Here is a 21,573-nt window from a genome sequence, read left to right as displayed (position 1 = left end):
TGTAATTGTTGTAACAGCGTAAAGGATATATTTGGTCAAACAAAACTTTAAACGAATCCAAAAACAAAACGATGAAAAATAAACAAAACAATTATCACACAAAACCAAAAAAAGGGTTTTATACATATCCTGCAACAACGAAAAAATAAAATAAAAAATTCCGGAAGAGAACGTTGTAACAAAGAATAAAAAATGCTAAAACAGGCCAACCGTTTAACGCCCTGAATTTGCACAAAACTGCAGAACAGGCGGAAGGAGATCAATAATTTCTTACAATTGCGCCAATAAAGACAATAGGTCAAAGCGGAACATTGAAAAAAAGACACAAAAATAGAAGTATTAAATTTTTACAACAATGTAATCCGGGAATAAAATATGCATCCTAGACAGCTTCCTCGAAAAACGAACAACAAAATATAAAATCTCGGGAAAAAATATTGTAACGGCTCATAAAAATCGCAAAAAGATTGACGACCCCTCTGTCTAACGGCGACGATGGTTGAAACGCGACGCTTTATTGCGGGCGATTCAAATGGCGAAGTGGCAAGGTCAAAGCAAGCACAAATGCAAGGGAGTGATCTGTGAGGGTAGCACTCCATCGTTCAGCTGAATGAAGACACCTATTAAAGACATTCCTTTCATTCTAATAAGAAGAGAATTCTTCACAAATTACGCTTTTCCACTTGCATGGACGACTGTACACTTGTACTGACTTCTTGTTGCCACTCAACATTCCAATGTTTTCTTAGGTTAATATTGAGCTGTTTTTTGATAAATTGTAGTGAAATAGGCCAGTCAATTTTTTCGCCATATTTTGCTGCTTTTTTAGCCATTTGGTCCGCTATTTCGTTACCGATATTGCCACTGTGACCTTTAATGTAAGTTAACGTTATTTTGACCTGTCTTGCTATTTTGTTGAGCATTTCTTTAATTATAAATATATTTGGGTTCCGATTATTTGGGTTGCTAATTGCTTTTAGGGTTGATAGGCTATCAGTATACAACTGTACGTTACCTTCTTTCAAACTAGTTTGGAGGTATTCAAGTGCTTTTAAAATCGCGATTCCTTCTGCCTCAAAGTTATTGCTGTACTCCGGAAGTTTGTATTGTTTGGTTTCTACTATTGTATCGCCTTTCTACTACTGTATCGCCTTGTGATCGGTGCGCTATGCGGTTGGAGATTCTGCCACTGCGATGCAACACAGCTTGTTTGCAAACGTCATATCTATGCAGGAGTGATTCCTTGCCGATAGTGTAGGCAGCGTGTGCTTCTTGAGCATGTCGTTCCCGTGCATGAGTCCGTCATCCACTTTCCGCACGGTTTCGAAACGCCGACGTTAGAGTCACCACAGATGAGGATCGGCGTCTTTTCCTGGTTAACACGATCGTCATATTTTCCTTAGGAAGGCCTCCGCGTCGCATCGAGACACGGTCCGTCTCATGCGCACGCTAGCAAGGCGAGGTCACCAGTGAAACCAGTGAAATGCTTCTATTTGAAATTGTTCTCTTTGTCGACCATCTCGGAATCGGCTATCGGATAGACAACGGCTTCATATCGCGAGGTACCCAGGTTTGGTGCCCACATCGGGAAGCGTGTTTATATATGCGCTTGTCTAATGTTGGCGTTCCCGCTGTGCGTTTTGCCGTGCGCCGGACGCCGTCATTGAGGCATTAAAAGCTTCGCTTTAAATCAGACCAGGCATGCACTGTGCCGGACATGTGCCCAAAAATACTCTGCTGACGTGGTTAGGGCAAGTGAATAATGGCTACTATAACATAGGTGTATTTCACCGGCAAAAAGAAAGACATTTCAAACATCAAAAACAAAACGTATTTGCGTACTGATAAAGGAATGCCGTTGTACTTTGTATGAAGACAAGACTGCTGGTTAGTAGACAATCATTTCATTTCATCATATTATCTTCATTCTGTATGTCTCCAGAGCTAATGAATTTCATTTACTAAACTTGGCCACCGGGCCCATTTGCTTTTTTTATGTTTATTTGTGAACCCTGCTCTACGACAAAGGCCCTCTGACTGATGTAATTAGTTCGTGTAGTTTACCCCGGTACGATTCGGTATCCACGTTTCTCGGTACAGTGATGTGTCAGCATCGCCTACATCCCTTATCATCCATATTGACAACCTGACCCCTTACACAAGTCATCTCCACTGCCTTTATTTCGTTTCCCATTTATCTCTAGTGAAATGCTTTAGCATTTACGATCCCAGCACCCTCATGAAATAACTTTTCTTTGGCGCTCTTTGCACGTAGTCGGCTTTGCTCCATAAGAAATCCATTATTCATCATCATCATCATCATCACCATCATCATCATCGCCTAAATACCTTTCGTGTCCACGGCAGGACAAAGTACCTTCCGAAAACTGCAAACTAGTTGCCTGTTTTCTTACCACTACTTTTTTTTATTTCTTGGTTATCTGTTCTATTCGTTTGTGTTCCGTATTCCACCTCAAAACGCAATCAGGCTGTTCCTAGCACGTAAAAAAAATATTTATTCGCGGATTGTCCGCAAAGTTGTTCTGGGACAATTCAGAAGGGATTATATATATGGTAAATATATTGATTCACCTCTGTATATCTGATATATATCTCTCCACTAATCTCAACTCGCGCCCGACGGCCTTTCACGTGCCTTCCGGATGTGGCGGAACAATTGGCTTACTAAGCGTTCTTGCAACCAATGGTTAGTCTATTGCACTGCAAAAGGAAATGGCGGCTTTTGAGGAAGCACTTCCGCTGGCTTCTCGTGACACCACTGCTCTCTATTCTTGAAGCAGGCGCGCTGTGTCCCGGACCCCATCAGTTTGCGCCGGCAGGCGATCGCTTTCGTGAGTAATACGCATACTGCCTGAGCAGCGTCAACACAACGGCTTTAGGCCAGACTTCCAGGTGGGTGGACATTTATGTACTTCTAACGAATAAACGAGCTGAATTACTGGACTCGCGGATGGTTCCTTTGAACCACTCTTTAACGGCGTGCCAGAAGCAACAATTTTCCCCTGTGCGATCCTGTGTGCCCTTTCGCAGATGAACATGATTATTGTCGACCCGTGAACTTTTTTTGCTCACAAAGGCGCGATTTTATAAAATTCGCGCTAAACTTAGGATAATTGTCAAGAAATTCGTAGGATTCTGAAGCCGCTTGTCTTCAACTGGAGTTTTTACAGGGGATTTGTCATACGCTGTGTTGTTACCAAAACTGCGGGCGTCGGCACGATATAGAGGAAAAAGTCGCATCGACGAAATTTCATATTGCGGCAGACAACTTTCTGGTCAATCCTCTGCAGCGCATCTTGAAAAAAAAATCTCACACTGAACTTCGCCGTTAGGACGACTTCATTGTTGCACTGAGATTCATATATTCATCATAAGTACTCAACACTGAAGTTTTCCTCGTTACCGAATTCCCAGCATCGGTACATATATGTATATTTCTCTCCATGAGGACTAAAAATACAGAAACGGCTGTAAGTCTTGTTTTATAGAAACTGCCCCTATGACAATCAGCAGGTGAGACAAATGAAAAATTAGGACAACTTTTATATACTTTTGAAAAATACGAAGCTCACAAAAGTACGGTAAATATTCTGATATCCTCCTCTGCTGGCAGTACAGGGGCATATATATACGGGAGGGAAACGAGCGGCCCTATCTTCAGCCGCTAGAATAAAACGCTTGCCCATTCTAGTTGTGATAATTAACTGGGAACCACGTACAATGATGTACGTTTTTGAACAGAAACACTTCTGACAATTCAATTTCAGAAATAGTAAAAAATTGAACTTTGTTAAGTAGCCCCAGTGGCATTGCTAATGCCTTTAGGGACGCGTTTTTTGCTCCTCCAGTTGCGAACTTAACTAGACCTGACGATAGCCTGGAGCGTTCTTTGCACTCCTTTTATCTCTTTCCTACCACCTCGCTGGAAGTTCGATCAGTCATTACTAATCTTAAATGTTGTAGCCCCGACCTTGATAACATTCATGCCCAACACATCAAAGCAATTTCTGATATCGTATCTGGCGTTTTCGCTCACATTGTCAACTTGGTTTTTAAAACGGCTGTTTTTCCACTCGAAATGAAGAAAACCATAGTGACCCCAGCCTTCAAAAAGGGTGATAAAACATCCGTAGGAGATTATCGGCCCATTTCTATTCTCCCATTTTTTAGCAAAGTGCTTGAAAAGTTCATAGAGCAACGTCTTTCAAACTATATCTGCAAGTTCAACCTACTAACTCCAAGGCAGTTTGGCTTCCGCAGCGGTTATTCCACCAATCTTGCGTTGGTTGCACTAACTGACAAGATCAAAAATGAAATTTATAGGCGTAAATTTGGTGGTGCTGTTTTTATTGACTTTACGAAAGCTTTTGACTCAATTATACATAACATTCTTTTTCAGAAACTCGAATCTTATGGTATTAATGGCTCTCCCCTAAAGTTAATACGCAATTATTTATTAAATCGACAACAAACAGTCATTATATCTGGCGTATCATCTACCACTAAAACAATTAACGTGGGTATTCCCCAGGGTTCCATTCTTGGCTCACTTCTATTTTTGCTTTATATCAATGACGTTCCTAATTGCCTTACGACAGCATCTGATTGTATTTTATATGCGGATGACACCACCATATATTCGTCGCATACGTGCATAGACGATCTAACGCAAAATCTTAATCGTGACCTCACCAGTATTAACACGTGGCGCCACAAAAACCATCTACTGATAAATCCAAGCAAAACTAAATTCATGGTTTTTAGATCGCGTCACAAAGAAAGAAGCAATATTCCACCTTTGCGCATTCATTCCAACGCAATATTCTCAACAGAACAGTGTTCATTTCTCGGTATTAAACTTGGCCCATTCTTCAAATTCAGTGCTCATATTAATTCCCTCACAAAAAAAACGGCATTTGGAATTAGAGTGCTAATTAAATCACGGCAGAATTTTCCTATTTCAACACTCCTCACGCTGTACTACGCTTTTATACATAGCCATATTATTACTGCATAGCATCTTGGGGATTAACAGACAACTCCCATATCGCTCCATTACACCACGTTCAAAAACAAGCTATTGGAATACTTACACACAGCACTTACACCGCACATGTCGCACCTCTTTTGCGCCAACTTAATATGTACAAAATCACACAGCTTATAAGCCACAATCTATGCCTCATTGCCTACCGCCTGGTTCATGATCCCGGTATTCTTCACATAATTGACCGCCATACCCTCTCTAACCCCAATAAAACTAGGTTTGCAGAGTTAGATAACTTCTTACTGCCTTCAGTGCGCACTAACTATGGGAAAAATGCAGTCGGCTTTGCTGCTATAAAAGCTTGGAACAACTTGCCTTATAATGTTAAATCTGCATTATCCTTGTCATCGTTCAGGCATGCTCTCGGGACATTTCTTTTCTCTGACAATTTACGCTGATGTAGTTGCTTACTAATGTATTCCTTTCCAATGTTTTGTGTACTTGTACTTCATTTTCTGGTATTTATTATTCCTACATGTTTGTCATAATTATAGAGTTTTTTTCCATGTCATAGTTAATTATTATTATTGCAGCTGTCTGTTTATGCATATTATTCGTGTTCATGACTGCTACTAAATGCTTAGTTGTGTACAGTAAATAAAAAGGGGTCCCATTAGAGTTTATAACCCTGGGACCCCTTTCTGTATATGTATTTTTACACACTGTACTTTCAATACGAGAATAAACTGAAACTGAAACTGAAACTGAATAGCCAATTACGATCAACGCGCGTGTTTCCTGCCTTAACTTTGCCGACTGCTTCCGGGTCCGCTATTCATCATTATTCACAGAGTAAAATGGCACTTAGTTTTAAAGACGATAGTCTTTCTGCGGCTATTTAAACGCTGAAATTTTGGTCGGTCTGTATGCCTGTCTTTCTGTCTTTTACTCGATTCAGCCACCCGGTCAAAGTGAAACAGTGAACTGCGCAATAGCCTTATATACCCACACCCAAATCTGAACGTTCAAGTCAAGTGCTAATGTTCATAATTGTCAGCGTTGTTGAACAAGAACAAGACATTACGCATATATAAGGCAGAAAAGCAATACATGAATGATATTTCCAGTGTCCCTTAATTAAAAATTCACGAATGCTATGTTTTTGCGATAGCAAACGAAATACTACATCAACTGCGGAAAACCGTCGCCTGCTATTGCCCACGCTACCTGGTGGCATTTAAAAAATCTAACAGCAACAGAAACGAAAGGTTGCACTAGAGAGGTTTCACATTCAGCTTGGCACGGTCGTGGAGTAGGGCAACGTGGTTCTATAAACGTTGTAGTAGAGTGCATCGATTTATGCGCGTCCCCGCCGTATGGCTGCGCTGGCATCGAGGCACCCCACTTGGAGCAGTGGAACGCGGTACATTTAAATTCACTTGAGCAAACCTATAGCGTGTTATCTTAAGAGGAACGAGACGGGAGAGGAACAGCATGGGAGGTGAGCGGGAAAGAGAAGGGAGGCATTTACACGCAGGGGCGCCAGTCGACTATCCTCTTTCGTCGACATTTGGAACCAAAGGAGCAGATACACGGCCATTTTTTGGATTATAACGTTTAACGCGCCGACGTTACACAGGCGACGACGAGTGCCGTAGTGGAGGGCTCCGGATTAATTTCGACCACGTGGAAATCTTCATGCGCCGAAATAACTAAGACATGGCACACGTGTGTTTTGGCTTTTCGCCTCCATCAGAGAGCGGCCGCCGGGCAGGGACTCGAACACGCGTCCTTGGGCTCAGCAGCACAACGCATTAGCCACCGAGCCACCGCGCCGGGCTTATAGCCAAGTTACCCAACGTATATGGCTACTTATATCCAAATGTATACTCATTTTTTGTAGCCACATTTCTCTATACGTTGGGTTTTTTATGGCTCTGTCTAGACTGCGGTTCAATGATGCTATAAGCACTCAACTAAAGCGACGTCCACCAGCGTTTCGATGAAAAAAAACAGCACGTGGCAATACTTCGCCCTTCAGCAACGTGACGTAATGTAAACTAACCTAATGTAACGTGACCAACAGAAAAAGTATCATTTAGAATGTTTAAAACTATCCTAAGCCATGAAAATCATAATTACAACTAGATATATAGAAGCAATAAAGGCGGCGACATCCGGACTCGAACCACAGATTTTAGTAACAAGAAGAAAAGACGGAACCTCTGTAGGGACAGGGCATCCGGACGGGTGACGCCACCACTCTACGCTGCCCTCGTTAGTGGAATGAGCCGGTGCATTGGACTACGCATCCTTCCGTTGTTTTTGCGTGTTTGCCTCGGTGCTTTGAATGTTTTGGCGGTGTTGTGAGCGGATATGTGCGATGAAACTAAGTTTAGACAGATGTGTTGGGTTCTTAAATGCGCTAACGGGTACGTAAACTTCTCGTACGCTTTTTAACTTGGGTATGGGTTACAATGACATGCCTACTTTTTGAAGCGATCTACGCTTGGCTCCACCCGGTCGGCGTACGAATCAAGCTATTATTAATATTCATTTCTTCTTAAATGCACGAAAGGCATCGTAAACTTATTGGACTAGGAATGGGCTACGTCGACATAAGCGCTTTTTGCAGTGCTCTGCGCGTGGCTCCGCGCGATCTGAGTAGGAATAAAACATTTAGTATAAGCATTAATTTCTACCACTTTAAATTATCTTTACTGGTTTGAATGACTACGGTTTCCACGCCAGCATTAACAGCGGGATACCTCGATACGCGGGCTTTGAAGAGAAAGGCGCTTACGTACGAGGTCGATTACAGTGTGGCCGTGCAAAGGTTGCGGCAGTCTACACTGTCTTTCTGTAACCATAAGCTTTGTTCCTTTGTTTTTCGTGATTGACAGCAGAGACGTAGCCAGAACGGGTTGCGGGGGTTTCGAACCCCCACAAATTTTTTTTTTCTAGCCAGCGCGAACGCGAGACTTACTGTTCCTTTCGGAAAAACTGAGCACTTCTGATAACAGAAAATCCCCTGCGGAAAAAATTCCGGCTACGGCCATTATTCACAGCATGGGAACCTGAGAGCCGAAGTGCAACTCCCACGTTAGTAGTGGTCATTTTACAAAGAGCCAAAGTGATTTACCCACCCAACAGCCCAAGCTACAAATCATCCCCCCTCTCCTTCCCATTTTACCACCTGCGGGGAATAAAGGCTGGCAGCGATAGCTAGAAATGTGGCAGTGCTAACGTCAGACTGGGTTTTTTTAAGGCTTAAGTATCTTTGCCGAGTACCTAAAAAAATCGTGTAATGCCTTGCGAAGAAACCAGAAACCCGCCACTGGTACCCTCAAATAAGGGTGCATCAGTTCGAGTCCTCTAGCACAGACGCATTTCCGACACGCTGGAAGAAGTTAGGATTTGGAGAGGGGTGCATGGAAGTGCAAAATTAAACAGCAAAATCATTGAGCCATCTGTCTAACGACGACGAGGGTTGCACACAACGCTTTCTTCGTGAGAAACAGAATGGGTAAAGGTCAAAAACAAAGACGCTGCGATCACAAGACAAAACTGCGGGCTGGTAAAATCCAAACCTCAACTAGGCGAAGTTTCAGTCCGGAAGGCAACTAAGGAAACCCACGCAAGAAACCTTTGCGATAAACCATCATAGTCGTTAGGCGGAGGAGTGCATGATTTTTCAAGCGTAGGTGGCGGCTTGTAAAACCCGACCGCAGCATTCAGTTGTGAAACTGAGGGCAGGTTTTTGGCACCTTCCTGTCTCTCGTCCTTCACACACACAGGAATTGTTTTTTGAAGAACGATAAACAAACTAGCCAGCAACCATTTCAAGTCTTGTAAATCAATGCCTTTCCACGGCAAGCAATAACGTTGCACCATCGTGCAGTATTTATTCTGTAAAGATTCCCGATGACTGTGATAAACGTATTTCTGTGAAATTAAGCACGTTTCAAACGGAGTAATGAAGCTACGGAGCGTAGTCCATCATGATTTCGGTTTTGGGGTTAATCTTAGATGGCACCCCCTCCCCCTCCCCCCTTCCCACTTTGTCTTTCGCTTGTGCACGACGTCGTTCTCTCACCAACTGTCAAAGGCTACCTCCGCAGTATTCCTGGATCAGCTGCAAACATCGGCTTTGTAGGAGCATTTAGCTGCGATTTATTCCTCAATACACCAAACTGCATGCAGGCATGAAATATCTTCACGAAGAAACGGAATGACTTTCAGCTTGACTTCTAGCTTGGCGCATTGAGCGCCGTCTGCTATTTGTAATTGCTAAGAAAGGGCTAAATCACACACACGCGGCGTGGCTCGTAAAGGTCGTCTCTACTTTTAAGATTTAGCGATCTGAAAAAATTTGCCGCGTATCTGCTCCTTTCGTTGCAAATGTCGTCAAAAGACGATAGTCTTTGGAAACATTTGCCAAGGAAAGGCCCCCCTTTGCTTTCCCGCTCACCTCTCATGCTGTTCCTGTACCGTCGCGCTCATCCAAAGGTAAACACACTAAAGGTTTGCGCAAGGCGATTTTAATTTACCGCGTTCCACTGCTACAGGCCGGGTTCCTCGATGCCAGCGCTGCAGTACGGCGGAGACGCGCGTGAATGGAGGCGGCCAACTACAAGGTTAATAGAACCGCGTGGCCGCGCTCGACGGGCGTTCTAAGCAGAGCGTGGAACCTACAAGTGGAACCTTTCCTTTCTGTTGCTGCGTGATTTTTCATATGCCGCCAGGAGGCGGCGGTTTTCTTCAGTGGATATAGAATATCATTTTTTATCGAAAAACCAAGCATCCATGAATTTTTAAATAAAGGAACACTGTAAATATCCCTTGTGTAATAATTTCCTGTCTTATATTTGCGTAATGTCTTCTTGTTCAACAAAGTTGACAAGTATGAACATATAAACCAGACTTAGACGTTTACATTTCGCTGTGAGTATATAAGACTATTGCGCAGTAAGCATTTTACTTTGGCCGGGTGGCTGAATCGAGTTACAGACAGACAGACATACAGACAGACCAAAATTTCTGGGTTTAAGTAGCCCAAGAAAGACTATCGTCTTTAAGTCTGGCGATTATATACACTCCGCAAGCCACCGCCACCGACGTTCCACTGACGAGCGTTTCGCCACGGGCGGCGCTGTTCTCCGAAGCGACGGGTGGGGCCATACAATGGCCGCCGGGTCCTTATACCATAACGGCAGACGCTGTGGCCTGTGGCATCCCAGTCTTAAAAATTCGAATGTCGTCCGACACCACACCAGCCATGGCTGTAGCGCTGAGCTGGAGTGGCACCGGACGGCACTCTAAGCACTGCGTTCTTCTATTGTTCTTATTTGGAGAGAAGTTTGCTTCTTCTCGCCAATTATGTGCATTTAAACTGTTACAGCAAGAAAATTACAGGGTTACTGACACCAACTGTTAATCTTCCCCTTCTACGACTTTTAAGGACGCCTCATGTGCTGGCGAACCCGAAGCAGCACTTAAAATACTTACGCGTGCGATAAATTATTGCCTGAAAATGGTCAGTTGCAATTTTCATCGCTTCTAGTCGAGACAGCGCGTGTGATAAAACTATAGTCTGATCATCGGATTTTCGAACCACGCCATGACATCACTGTTCTGAGTGGTCGTCAAAACACTGCCAAGGCATGTGAAATCATTGTTTCGACCACCCTGTCGCCTGACCTGAGCGGTTCAGATGCCTGAGGGCGCTTAGGCCTACCATCCCGGCGGCCGTTAAACTTGTTTGCGTGATTAAATAGACCCTGCTAAAGAGTATCTCAATTTCAATCCCCCTTTAACGCCACTACTAAAAACATCCGGCGCTACCACCTCTACTGGAATGAGGAAAATTTCGCTTTGAGAAGACGTTTCGTGATTAGAGGTTGCGTGCCTGTTTTTGCCAAATATTGTGTTCGATGCTTGTACCATGTAAACCGGCTAAATACTGGTGATGAAACCAAGTTATTCGTTCCCGCAGGTGCAGCAGCGAGCATTTACCAAGTGAAAATGACGACTCATCATTTTCCAGTGGTCATGGCTTTTGGGCTTGTTCTCGTTGCTTCAACGTTTGCGAAAAGCACACATCAGCCAGAGCGGTTACATGTCGACGGGGATGTTCAATCGGCAAATGGCTCACAAGGTTCGTTTGGACATTTTGGCAAGGAAAACGCTTTCCAACAGCACGTATGACAAACCTAATTATTCAGACTTGCAAATAAAGGCCACGTTCGATAATTCAAACTCGCTTAATTGGATTTTCAGTTAATTGGAAGCGGTGTCCTGCTCCCTCCAATTTTACAGACAGTTCAATGGAAAAAATTGCTACATCGTTAGATGGCGCTCACGTAGCAGTTAAGTAGCACCCACTAGGTCAGTTGTCGAATTTACTGAAGAAATTGTCATTGTTTCCTTGTTTGTTCAAAAAGATTTACTACAAAAACTTGGAATATTACTATTGAGATTTATTTAATGAAATATTAGTGTGTTACATTTCTGTTACATATGACACCAAAATTACCTGATTAAGATCCTAAACATTACGCTATTGTAGTAATTGACCCCTTGCTGTGTACTTGTGAAGCCCTGCTGTCTTTTAAAGGCCCCGAGGTTCCCTCAAGAGGTCAGACAGCCGCTTTTTGCCTGAGTGGCCCCCAACACACATGTTGGAAAGAAAATTCTGATTCTGATTCTGAAATTTCCCTATGATTCGAAGCTAAAAGCAGATTAATCCGTTCAGTGGAAGTTATTTTTAATAAAAAGCATCGAGGTGACCATCCTTTCTTTATAAAATTCCAAATTCTCAAGCGCAGGAACGCCGCTGTGTGCTACACTTATATCCACGCCATCGCAACTGAGGTAGCGCACAGATGATAACCCGAAAGGCTAGTTCATACTTGCTCCAGCGTACGCATCTCTCCCATTTGTGGTTATCAAGCGTCTTTTTTTTTATTGCGCACAGCACCGTTTGAGCAGGTTGTGTGGTGAACGCTTAAGCCTTCAGTTTTAGCAGTCCGCCAATGCTTTTCATTTGACGGACTCTGGTTTTAGTGATAAGTCTCAACTATCAGGGGAAATCATGTCGCACGCTTCACTTGGCGACGAAAGTCGTGATTCAGAATAGAATCAAGTGGGAAGGCGTGTTGCGGGCTAATATCAATTATATTACTGTGCCGTTTATTTGATAGGATAATCGGTTAACCAGAAGTTTTCCGCGGTCACCGTGGACTTCGTATATATGGGAATCGACCATAAATATGTAATATACACTCAGTGATTGCGGTTAACTAGAGTTACCTGATTTACTTCTGGAACGCCGGCGCATGCGCGCAGTCACGTGGTAAGCGGTGAATGCAGAGGTTGTTTGGCAACACCCTTACGTCATCATGCAAGAACTGCGCTTAATTCGCCCAGCGGTGCCACAGTCGACGGCTAGTCAGGTAACTCTGCACGGCAGTAGAGTTCTCAACAATATGGTTGAAGTGATTGCGGTAAATAGCCAACATGCTTGCCTAGAAACCATAAGAAATAGGCTGCACCAATTTAATCGCAATGCTGCAAAAAACAGTCAGCCGCAGTCTAAAGGATATTAATTATTGTGGTCGTATGCTCAGATCTTATAAGAAGCGCTTAGGTGTCCTCAGGTTTCTTTAAGACCATAGTCATTGTTGGCCTCCTTAAACGGGAGAACTTTGGTCCGTCTGTATGTCTCCCTGCTTTTCCCTCGGTTCAGTCGCCCTGTCAAAAGTAAAGGAATGTATAGCCAAAAAAGTATGTATAGCCAACCTTTTCCCAACTGAGACATATTTTATACTTTTGGACAATGTTCCGCGCCCAACAGAAGTGCAGCCTTCGTTACATGGCTTTCGGGGGTCAGCTTCCCCGCATTACGTCAGCGCGCACAGTTAGGTACGCTTTGAAGTTTTGAGCCACGTTGGAATATGATGCAGCAACCACTCATGTACACCTGGCGCTGTATAAATTGGTGCGCATAGATTTTCTGGTTAAATATTGGTTCAGCGAAGCTGGCCGTTATCTGTTTGCAGAATCAGAAGAATTCAAAAGGAAAGTCATAAAAAGTGCTCAAGGTCATCCTCCTTCTCACTCACTCAACTCCTTCTCATCACTTTGTAGGCCAATTCGAAGCTTATTTCTGAGAGTAATAGTGTGGTGTCCGCTAGTTCTCAGTCACTCAAGTTGCAGTGACGGATTGATTGAGCAGGAGTGCACTTGAATTTCACGGTGTATCGCTCCAGGGACCGCGACGTTTTAGTTCCCATCGACGACGACGCTGACGGACACGAAGGATTCCGGCCGAGGGTCCATTGACAGCTTCAGGATTTAAAAAGTTTTTGTTTCACCCTTCAACAATTTCACAGCAACAGTACCATATGCAGAGGCCAACGATGGTTTTATGTCACCCGTCGCCTGGTTTAAAAAAAACACCCCGCCAGAGTACATTTGAATGCCAAAAGGGTGAACTGAAGGGCTTGTTGGTACATCATATCGTTTGAAAACAGCGCGGAAGACGGGACTGAGCAAAACCCACCAAGCGGAAGACGGGACTGAAAACCCCACCAAGCAATTCGTTCAGGCAAAGTGGTATCGTTGCTTCGGGAGGCAGGGCTCAAGTTGCTACAGGCCGATAAAGAGGGAGGATTCGCGGTAATGCCTTCAGCTTTATACAATGAGAAGGCGGGAGACACTGAAGAAAACAAAAAAAAATCAGCGCTTGTGTCGTCGATTACTTGCTCAGTCCCGTCTTCCGCGCTGTTTTCAAACAACATTTGAATGCGTACATCTGCTTGAAGGTGAAAATTTTTTTTGTGTGGGAATACAAGTGTGAGGGATAAACTATAGAAAGTTCTAAGACGGCCTTTTAAACCAAAAAACTTGTAAGTGGTGCTGCTCGGGAACAGGTCTATGAGATGATACAAGCTTTTGCCCAGAAGCTGAATACAAGCCAAAAGGACGTTCCACCACAAAGATAAATCAGTTCATCTCCCCTCCTCTACAACAACATTTAGACCAAAAATAGTTGCCCGGTATTAATGCTCTCTTTTTCGTCAGTAATTTTTGTAACTCCTTTATTCGTGCTTGTACGCGATGTCTGCCAGTTTACTATGAGAGTTCTCTTGAAACCATAGAGTGTCATACTAATATATACTAGAGGGAAATCTGGCGCTGCATTCGCGGGCCGCGGTGGACGGCGCCATTGCAGCTAGTGACATTCCTCGCCTCCTTGGCTTGGTTAGCCCCATGGCTTCTATTTTGTCTTGAAGCCAAAATCAATAAAAACTGGTAACAGCATTTTTTTTGTTCATCTTGCATGAGGCTTGTAAATATTCCCTGACGAATAAATCTTTATGGGGGTTTAATTTTACAACAATAAAACAAATTCGACTAATCTTCTGCAGTAATATTGTTGCATTTTTGCAGCCAGAGGCAACTTTTCAGCCTGCTCGTGAGCCATGCCAAGGACACGTGGAACGTGCCTGCCCGGTATATGACAGAACGCTCGCTGGAACGCGGCTCCCCTAGACAGTGGCGCCAGATTTCCCTGTAGTGTATATTAGTATGAAACTCTATGTTTGAAACACGCATTTCGGAATTGCGTCTGAAATTGGTCCTTTTTTTTATTTTCCGGCCGTAGGTGAAGGCGTCGGCGCACTGCCGGAAATCCCAAAGGGCATCCTAGCAGCAATCATCATCTCCGCTTTGGCAGGAGTGGCTCTCACCATCCTGTGCTGCTGCTGCATCTGCCGGTGCTTGAACAGGATGGAAGAATCGTAAGCACCAAATATATACTCCCCATTTTAACCTTCAAGCGCTCTCTGGCGAGTGCACTTCCAAAACATTCTACAGAAATTCAGAGAATTACATACTAATGTGTAGCATTCCAATGCCGCTTGTCTTGAGTGTGACTTTTTTCCAGCCAAATTTTTTGGTTTTTCTAAATCCTATCCGACCAATTATCTCCATTTGCGCCATTATAACGATTAAAAGTGGAACTTTCGTGAAATCTGCCTTATTGTGGAAATGCAGGGGGTTGCAGGATTCGCCATTTTCCGTCAATATTTTTATATTTTTCATAATTTTTAGTTTTTTTTAATTTTGCCGGGACCAATTATTTCCAATTACGCTATTATAATGATTACAAGTGGAACTTTCGCGAAATCTGCATTTTTGTGGAAATGCAGGGCGTTACACGGTTCGCAATTATCCGTAATTATTTAATATTTTTCTTAATTTTTTTGTTTTTCAAATTTTCATCAAACCAATTGTCTCTATTTACGCTATTATAACGATTACATGTGGAACTTTCGCGAAATCTGCATTAATGTGGAAATGCATGCGGTATACGTTTTCTTTTGTATTTTTGTGATTTTTAGTTTTCCAAAAATTTTGTTCGAGCAATTATCTCTACGTTATCCTAACGATTAAATTTGAAACTTTCGCGAAATCTGCATTATTGTGAAAATGCCTTCCGGTATACGTTTTGACGTTTTCCATATTTTTTATATATTTTTGTTTTTTTTATATTTCCAAAAATTTCGTTCGAAAAATTATCTCTATTTACGTTATTCTAACGATTACATTTAGAACTTTCGCGAAATATACATTATTAGGGAGTTTTAGCCGACCGTTTTTCACGGTCCGTTCCGCTCCGATGGAAAGCGCGAGCGCCACTGCGCAGGCGTGGAGCGCTCAGCCGCGAATGGGATTGGCTCCGGTATCGCCGAGCGGACCGCCGATACCGGAGCGGACCGTCGAAAGCGGTCAGCTAAAACTCTCGATTGTGGAGCGTTACACGGTTCGAATTTCCTGTAATTATTTTATATTTTTCCTATTTTTTTAGTTTTCAACAAGATTTGTTGACGGGCTAAGTTGTCTGATACTTGAAAAGCCGTGAGGATTGCGCGGAAGGACGACAGAAATAGGAGACAACAGGACTACCGCAGCTAACAACTGATTTATGCAAGGGCTTACGCACCCAAATATAAGACAAATTGGCGCATGCGCCGAACATACATATGCAAACGCCTAGAAACAACATGTACAACGTCACACCCTACAAGCAAGACTTTAACAAATCAGACTGTCTTTTATATAAAGCCAAAGAAGTGTCACTCACGCAATTGTACGCATTCTTTATCAAAAAGGCTTCCATTATCTCACGCGTGACATCTCTGCTGCCCCAGCCAAGAACCTTAATCTCATTCAGTCGCGGCCTGCACTCACTTTTTTCGTAATTTCTGTAATGCTCCGTCAAGTTGGTTCCAGTATCTATATCTCCCAATGTGCGTTCATGCCCAATTATCTCCAATTACGCTATTATAAGGATTACAGGTTGAACTTTCGGGAAATCTGCATTATTGTGGAAATGCCATGCGGTATACCTTTTGACAGTTTCCGTAATTTTTTAAAATTTTTGTTATTTTTTAGTTTTTGAAAATTTCGCTCGACCAGTTATCTCTATTTACGTTATTCTAACTATTACATTTGAAACTTTCCCGAAATCTGCATTATTGTGGAAATGCAGGGCGCTACACCATTCGCCATTATCCGTAAATACTTAAAATTTTCTTATTTTCTTAGTTTTTCAAAACTTCGTTCAACCAATTATCTTCATTTACGCAATTATAAAGACTACAGGTGAAACTCTTGTGAAATCTACATTATTGAGGAAATGTCATGCGGTATAAATTTTGATATTTTCCGTAATTTGTCTTATATTTGTGTTATATTTCAGTTTTTTAGTTAACACGCCTACTACATAGTCATGTAGTAAAGTTTCGTGAGGGTAGGAATTTAGCTGTCGCTGGCGGAAAATGGTTGCTGCAGGTCTTGTAAGACAGGTGTGTTGCGAAGGAAACATGCACAGCTCGTGATGGTTATGCGCAAGTATATTTTCATATTTCAATAGATGCTGAAGTACTCGTTTGTTGTCGTTTTGGGACATTTGCGGGAAGACTTATGTGCGGGCTGTGGAATGTGCAATACATTTCCCTTGAGGAACTCATGTCCTCCCTTCCGGACGACATAGAAGTGAGGAAGTCTGATTGCTTTACGGAGCAAAGCACCCGTTTGTTAGGAAACCGGCTGAGGCTGTAGTTTCGACAGGCAGGCAGCGTGGGAGTTTCTAATGATCGCCAAATAAGGTGTGTTCTCTGGGGGTGGCAGCTGCAAATACAACGACCATCTTCTCTGCTGCTTCAGTGGATCGGGCCAGCTGTGACGACGGATAATTCTCTGGCCTTGATTGTGGACTACGCTGACAGACAGACAGACAGACAGACAGACAGACAGACAGACAGACAGACAGACAGACAGAAGTAGCATTTATTCGAGTAGAACGGACAATTGGGCTAGTTGGTAGCTGTTCATCTTGAAGGTGGAAGCGCTCACAAAACAGGGACGAAAGTCTACGGTTTTCTGTGTCGTCTATGGCCGTGTCGTCTATGGTTTTTGCACATTCATCCCTGTTTTGTGAGCGCTTCCCCCTTCAAGATAGCATTTATTCAGTGGGTGGCACTAGGCCGCATGGAGCAAGCGGCAAGTATAACGACGGCCTAGTAATGCCCCTGCGTTGAGGCCTAGCAAACAATTTCCCAAGGAGTTGTCAAATTCTCTTACGTGCGACGTGTGGAACACATCCGCTCTTCGTCAGACTGGATCCAAGAGGGCCGATGTATTGCGCGAAGTACGTTCAGACTCACGCAGCTCTACATCAAGTGGTAGAGGTCGGGAGCCGCATTTAAGTTGCCCGCAAGCGGGTGACATGATTGCGCTGACGGCATGCCACGATCGCCGTGGGCACGGGCAAACGTCCGTGTACCTGGAGTTGGGTTGCGTAGGATCCCTGGGGGTGAAGGCTATGATACTTTATTGGCGATTACCTTTATTGCATGCATTGGACGCATACTTCTTGGGATGAGGGCTGCGGGGAAGGCTTGGCGTAGGCGTATACGTTGTCTCTGGTCTTGTGCGGGCCGCGTGGTGTAGCGGTAGCGGGCATTCGTAATATCTCCCCCGTCGGGGTGAGTTTGAGTCGTGTAAATCAAAAAGTTGATGGAGCTCCTCTGGGGAATTATGTATGCCAAACTGCAAAATTGTTTGTGAGTCTGCTTTGAAAGTAACCTGAATGCGTACTTGTCAGCTTGGTAGCATTATGTTCAGCTCTTATCCTGCGTGTTTAAGTGCAAGGTATTGGGCCCCATAAGTGATTCGACTAATAATGGGCTTAGTATCCCATTCATGCTATTCATGCCATCGGTGGGATATTATTAGGTTAGGTAAAGCAATTTGGCTCGTATTTGTTGCAATGTTAGGAAAGTTTGTACAGCCACTCCGTCTCATGGGATATTCAAGCCGAAAACTCTGAAATGACGGATATGCGGGACTGGTTTGATGTCAATTCCTGGTTTCTGTCCGGTATTATTTGTTTTTTTTTATTGGTTAGTATCCATAGTGTTTGCAGGACATATTTTTCACGAGCACAGTCTATACCGCTGGGTTGTATTTGTCTTTGGGCTACTGTAATCGACCCTTAAAGGGGCCATGCAGACAAAACACAAGTTTGGTTCATTCGAAATTTTGTCCCGTTAGAATCATACTAACACCACTTTTAACGTAAATATCGTTCACATAAGCTACACAGTTCAGAAAAAAGGAATGGCTATAAGACTCACTGGCTCATTTTCCGCACTAGAACATACGACGTCATATGCACAGTCATACGATTAGCTGAGGCCTGCAAGAGCAAACGCAAGTTAGGCAGAGCTTATAAGCTTGTAGAACAAGCTATTTTTCGCTTAAGTGCATTGCATATTCATTTTATACAGTAAGAATGGTGGGCTGAAACAATGCAAGTTACGAAAGTACATGTAAACAAAGAAGTACCAGTGGGTACTGCTGTTGGTACCGAGGGCGCTATGCTTGTTATAGCTGCAGAGCAATGCGGTGTTTAGGGGTGTTCTCAAACGGCACTGGCCGATTGGCGTAAGTGACATTGTGTCACGTGTCCTTATTTGTCGAACATACCCCATGATTCACGAAACGATTACGAGCCAGGTGCAAATACGTTAACATGTATCAGTAACATTTATCACCATAAACCAATTGGATGTACCAAACAGTGAAACACATATTGAGGGGTCATAAAAAACACCCAGTTTGCTGCGAAATGCAGATGCGGCCAATTAGAGTTGGTTAGGTCAAAAGGGTAAATCCGTTTTTATAGATCTTATGGACTACATGTATCAGTAAAAAGCACGTCCATATCTGTGCGTGTGAGCTAGATAATCACACATTTGGTGAAACACAATTCCCCCCTTATCGTCCACTAGGGGCATAATTTTCGCAAATCCCTACTTAGTGAGCCCTTACACCGTGAAGTACAGCAGTTTCGGCTGGGTGCTGGTGAATCAGTCTGTCGGTCGGTCGGTAGGTCAGTGGGTTGGTCGGTCCGGCGCTTCATTTTATTCTTAGAGATAAGGGTGCATGTACGTGGTTGCAACCTTCAGATTCCAGAAAAGAATTAAAAATAAAAAGAACAAATACTAACAGGCATACTTCTAACTTTTACATGTGGAAATTCGAAAGCATTACATTTCATTTCAAGATGTGTGATCTTTTCAGTTTATAGGCAAAGTAGGCCTTTGTGATCGTGCCATACCCTGTTGAAACTATGTGTTCGTCATTTGACAATGTATGTTGTTGTGTAATTTTTGCATCGCAACTGTTGCCATGGTGTCGGCTGCAGGGGTTCGCAGAAAGAGAAAAAGGGAAAGTTCTACCTAAATGAGAATTGTCCTGCTACCACACACTGGGGCAAGGGTACCAGGGAAAGGAGGTGTAAAAACGGACAGATTTAGAAGGTATGAGAGATAACAGTGAAAACAATCGACGAAGTCAATATAGCCAAGGGACGTAGAGCGGACCCGCTGAACAATAATCCCTAATAGCTGGAGTTCATGCCTTAAACAAAAGAACGATTGGTCAGCAGAGGTCCCCGTGCACGTTTCCTTTACACTGGCACGTATCTGACCTAGCAGTTGATTCAGAAAAAAAAGGCTTAGACATACTGCACCAGTCACGCTGTACAATTAAAACTTTTTTTTTGATGCCACATATCGTAGTTCGGAAAAGTGTATGATATAGCAATATGCCTTTTTACGCTTTTGGAATTTCCTGCCCTCATAAGCTACTTCTGTCACCGCGTGTTATCCACCGATACAAGGCGACTGTTTTTTACACTTCAGAACTCCTCCAATAAAAACACTAAAAAACGCGGTGCCATTAACATGGTTTAGAAGGTGTAAGCAATATTTTGGGAGTGTTTTTATGATTGTTCACATTAATTTGGTCCAAAAGCCATGAATAAGGGAAGAGGGTATACACATTAAGGGAAGCGGGCATACATCGCAATTTGTACATGTGACATAAGTCTCATTTGACGTCGATATTTTAATTCACACGCAGGTGCTTCAGACTACCATGGCGAACGCGGGAGGTAGTGGTGGTGGATGAAGCCCCTCGGCTTCCCTTCTTCAGCGGCAGGGAGCGCACCTACGTCATCCAGAATTAGCCCAACTAACTCCCTACTCAAAGGACTATCTGCTGGTGCTAGCGCGCGCTCATTCCGAAACGAGTCCAAGCGAGCAAAGACCGAAGGCACGAAGCAGTTTTCAAGGAGCCATGAAGTCAAACAATACAACTTTGTTTAATTTAAACGAATTACCTTTGGTAACTCACTCATATTCTTCCCAGCCACAAAACGCGTCTTTATAAGCAAAAAAACGCAAGAAACATAGGAGAACTTTTACATTTCGCCCTACAGTAACGTACCACTAAAACCTGAGTTATCCCTGTGACAACTGCAGGTAGGAAAACAAGTGAAGTGCACGCCCCACTACAATCCTGTAGTCATACTTCTTTGCGGTGGCGGTGGTGCGCGGTTGGTAATCGCGACAACAAGATTATGAGGTGAGAGAAACTGCCCTAAAGTGGCGGGTACATGCCACTGGTTCAGAGGCTTTACCGTTTATAGACCAGTTATCTGAAGTTCGCGACAAAATTTACAATTATTTTGTCGGGAAAACTCAATCTTTGTACTAAAGCAAAGTAGAATTTTGTCTTATGGGCCCTTTAAAATACTCATGACAGTATTTCGAGGCAAACTGCCTTCTGAAAGAACATGCGTTGTGTGCAAGTAGTTGTAGAACGTCTTATTTCACAGGGAAGATTACTGGCCATGCTGGGGAAGAGGAATGTATGGGAAGGAGAACTGAAGAGGAAAAAATGACAGGGTTTCTAAAACGTCAGCTTGTTGTATGCAGGATGCATAATCAAGTTCTTGGTAGTTCGTGTTCTGTTAGTTTTACAACCTTGTGTGGTTGTTTGCTGCTGGCAAACCCGATGAAAGCCTCACTCAAGAAGCTCGCGCTATAGTCTTTTGAATGACTACAACTGGAATATTAGATAATAGTTCCACGTCAATTTATTTTGCTTGCAGTGTAATTTCAGGATGTGGTGAATGTGCGATGCCA

At 43.3% G+C, this 21,573-nt stretch overlaps 1 protein-coding gene across 1 annotated transcript; it reads left to right on the top strand.

Moving 5' to 3' along the window:
- Positions 1 to 2,776: 2,776 nt before the first annotated feature.
- LOC144162770 (uncharacterized) lies at positions 2,777 to 21,318 on the top strand. The gene is made up of 4 exons (XM_077693424.1): positions 2,777 to 2,913; positions 11,004 to 11,165; positions 14,676 to 14,811; positions 20,507 to 21,318. Exons 2-4 carry the CDS (start codon positions 11,033 to 11,035, stop codon positions 20,610 to 20,612), a joined length of 375 nt encoding a protein of 124 aa, XP_077549550.1. The 5' UTR covers positions 2,777 to 2,913; positions 11,004 to 11,032; the 3' UTR covers positions 20,613 to 21,318.
- Positions 21,319 to 21,573: the final 255 nt, after the last annotated feature.

The sequence above is a fragment of the Haemaphysalis longicornis genome, unplaced genomic scaffold (assembly GCF_048455015.1).
Source record: "Haemaphysalis longicornis isolate Haplotype H1 unplaced genomic scaffold, Haemaphysalis longicornis Haplotype H1 scaffold_12, whole genome shotgun sequence".
NCBI lineage: Eukaryota > Metazoa > Arthropoda > Arachnida > Ixodida > Ixodidae > Haemaphysalis > Haemaphysalis longicornis.
Note: the sequence above shows the minus strand (reverse complement) of the source record. Positions and strands in the feature narration are given on the sequence as shown.

Coding starts and splice junctions, on each gene's coding strand:
- LOC144162770 (XM_077693424.1), top strand. CDS start 11,033: ATGACGACTCATCATTTTCCAGTGGTCATGGCTTTTGGGCTTGTTCTC. Junction 11,166..14,675: donor ATCGGCAAATGGCTCACAAG/GTTCGTTTGGAC, acceptor TTCCGGCCGTAG/GTGAAGGCGTCGGCGCACTG. Junction 14,812..20,506: donor TTGAACAGGATGGAAGAATC/GTAAGCACCAAA, acceptor ATTCACACGCAG/GTGCTTCAGACTACCATGGC.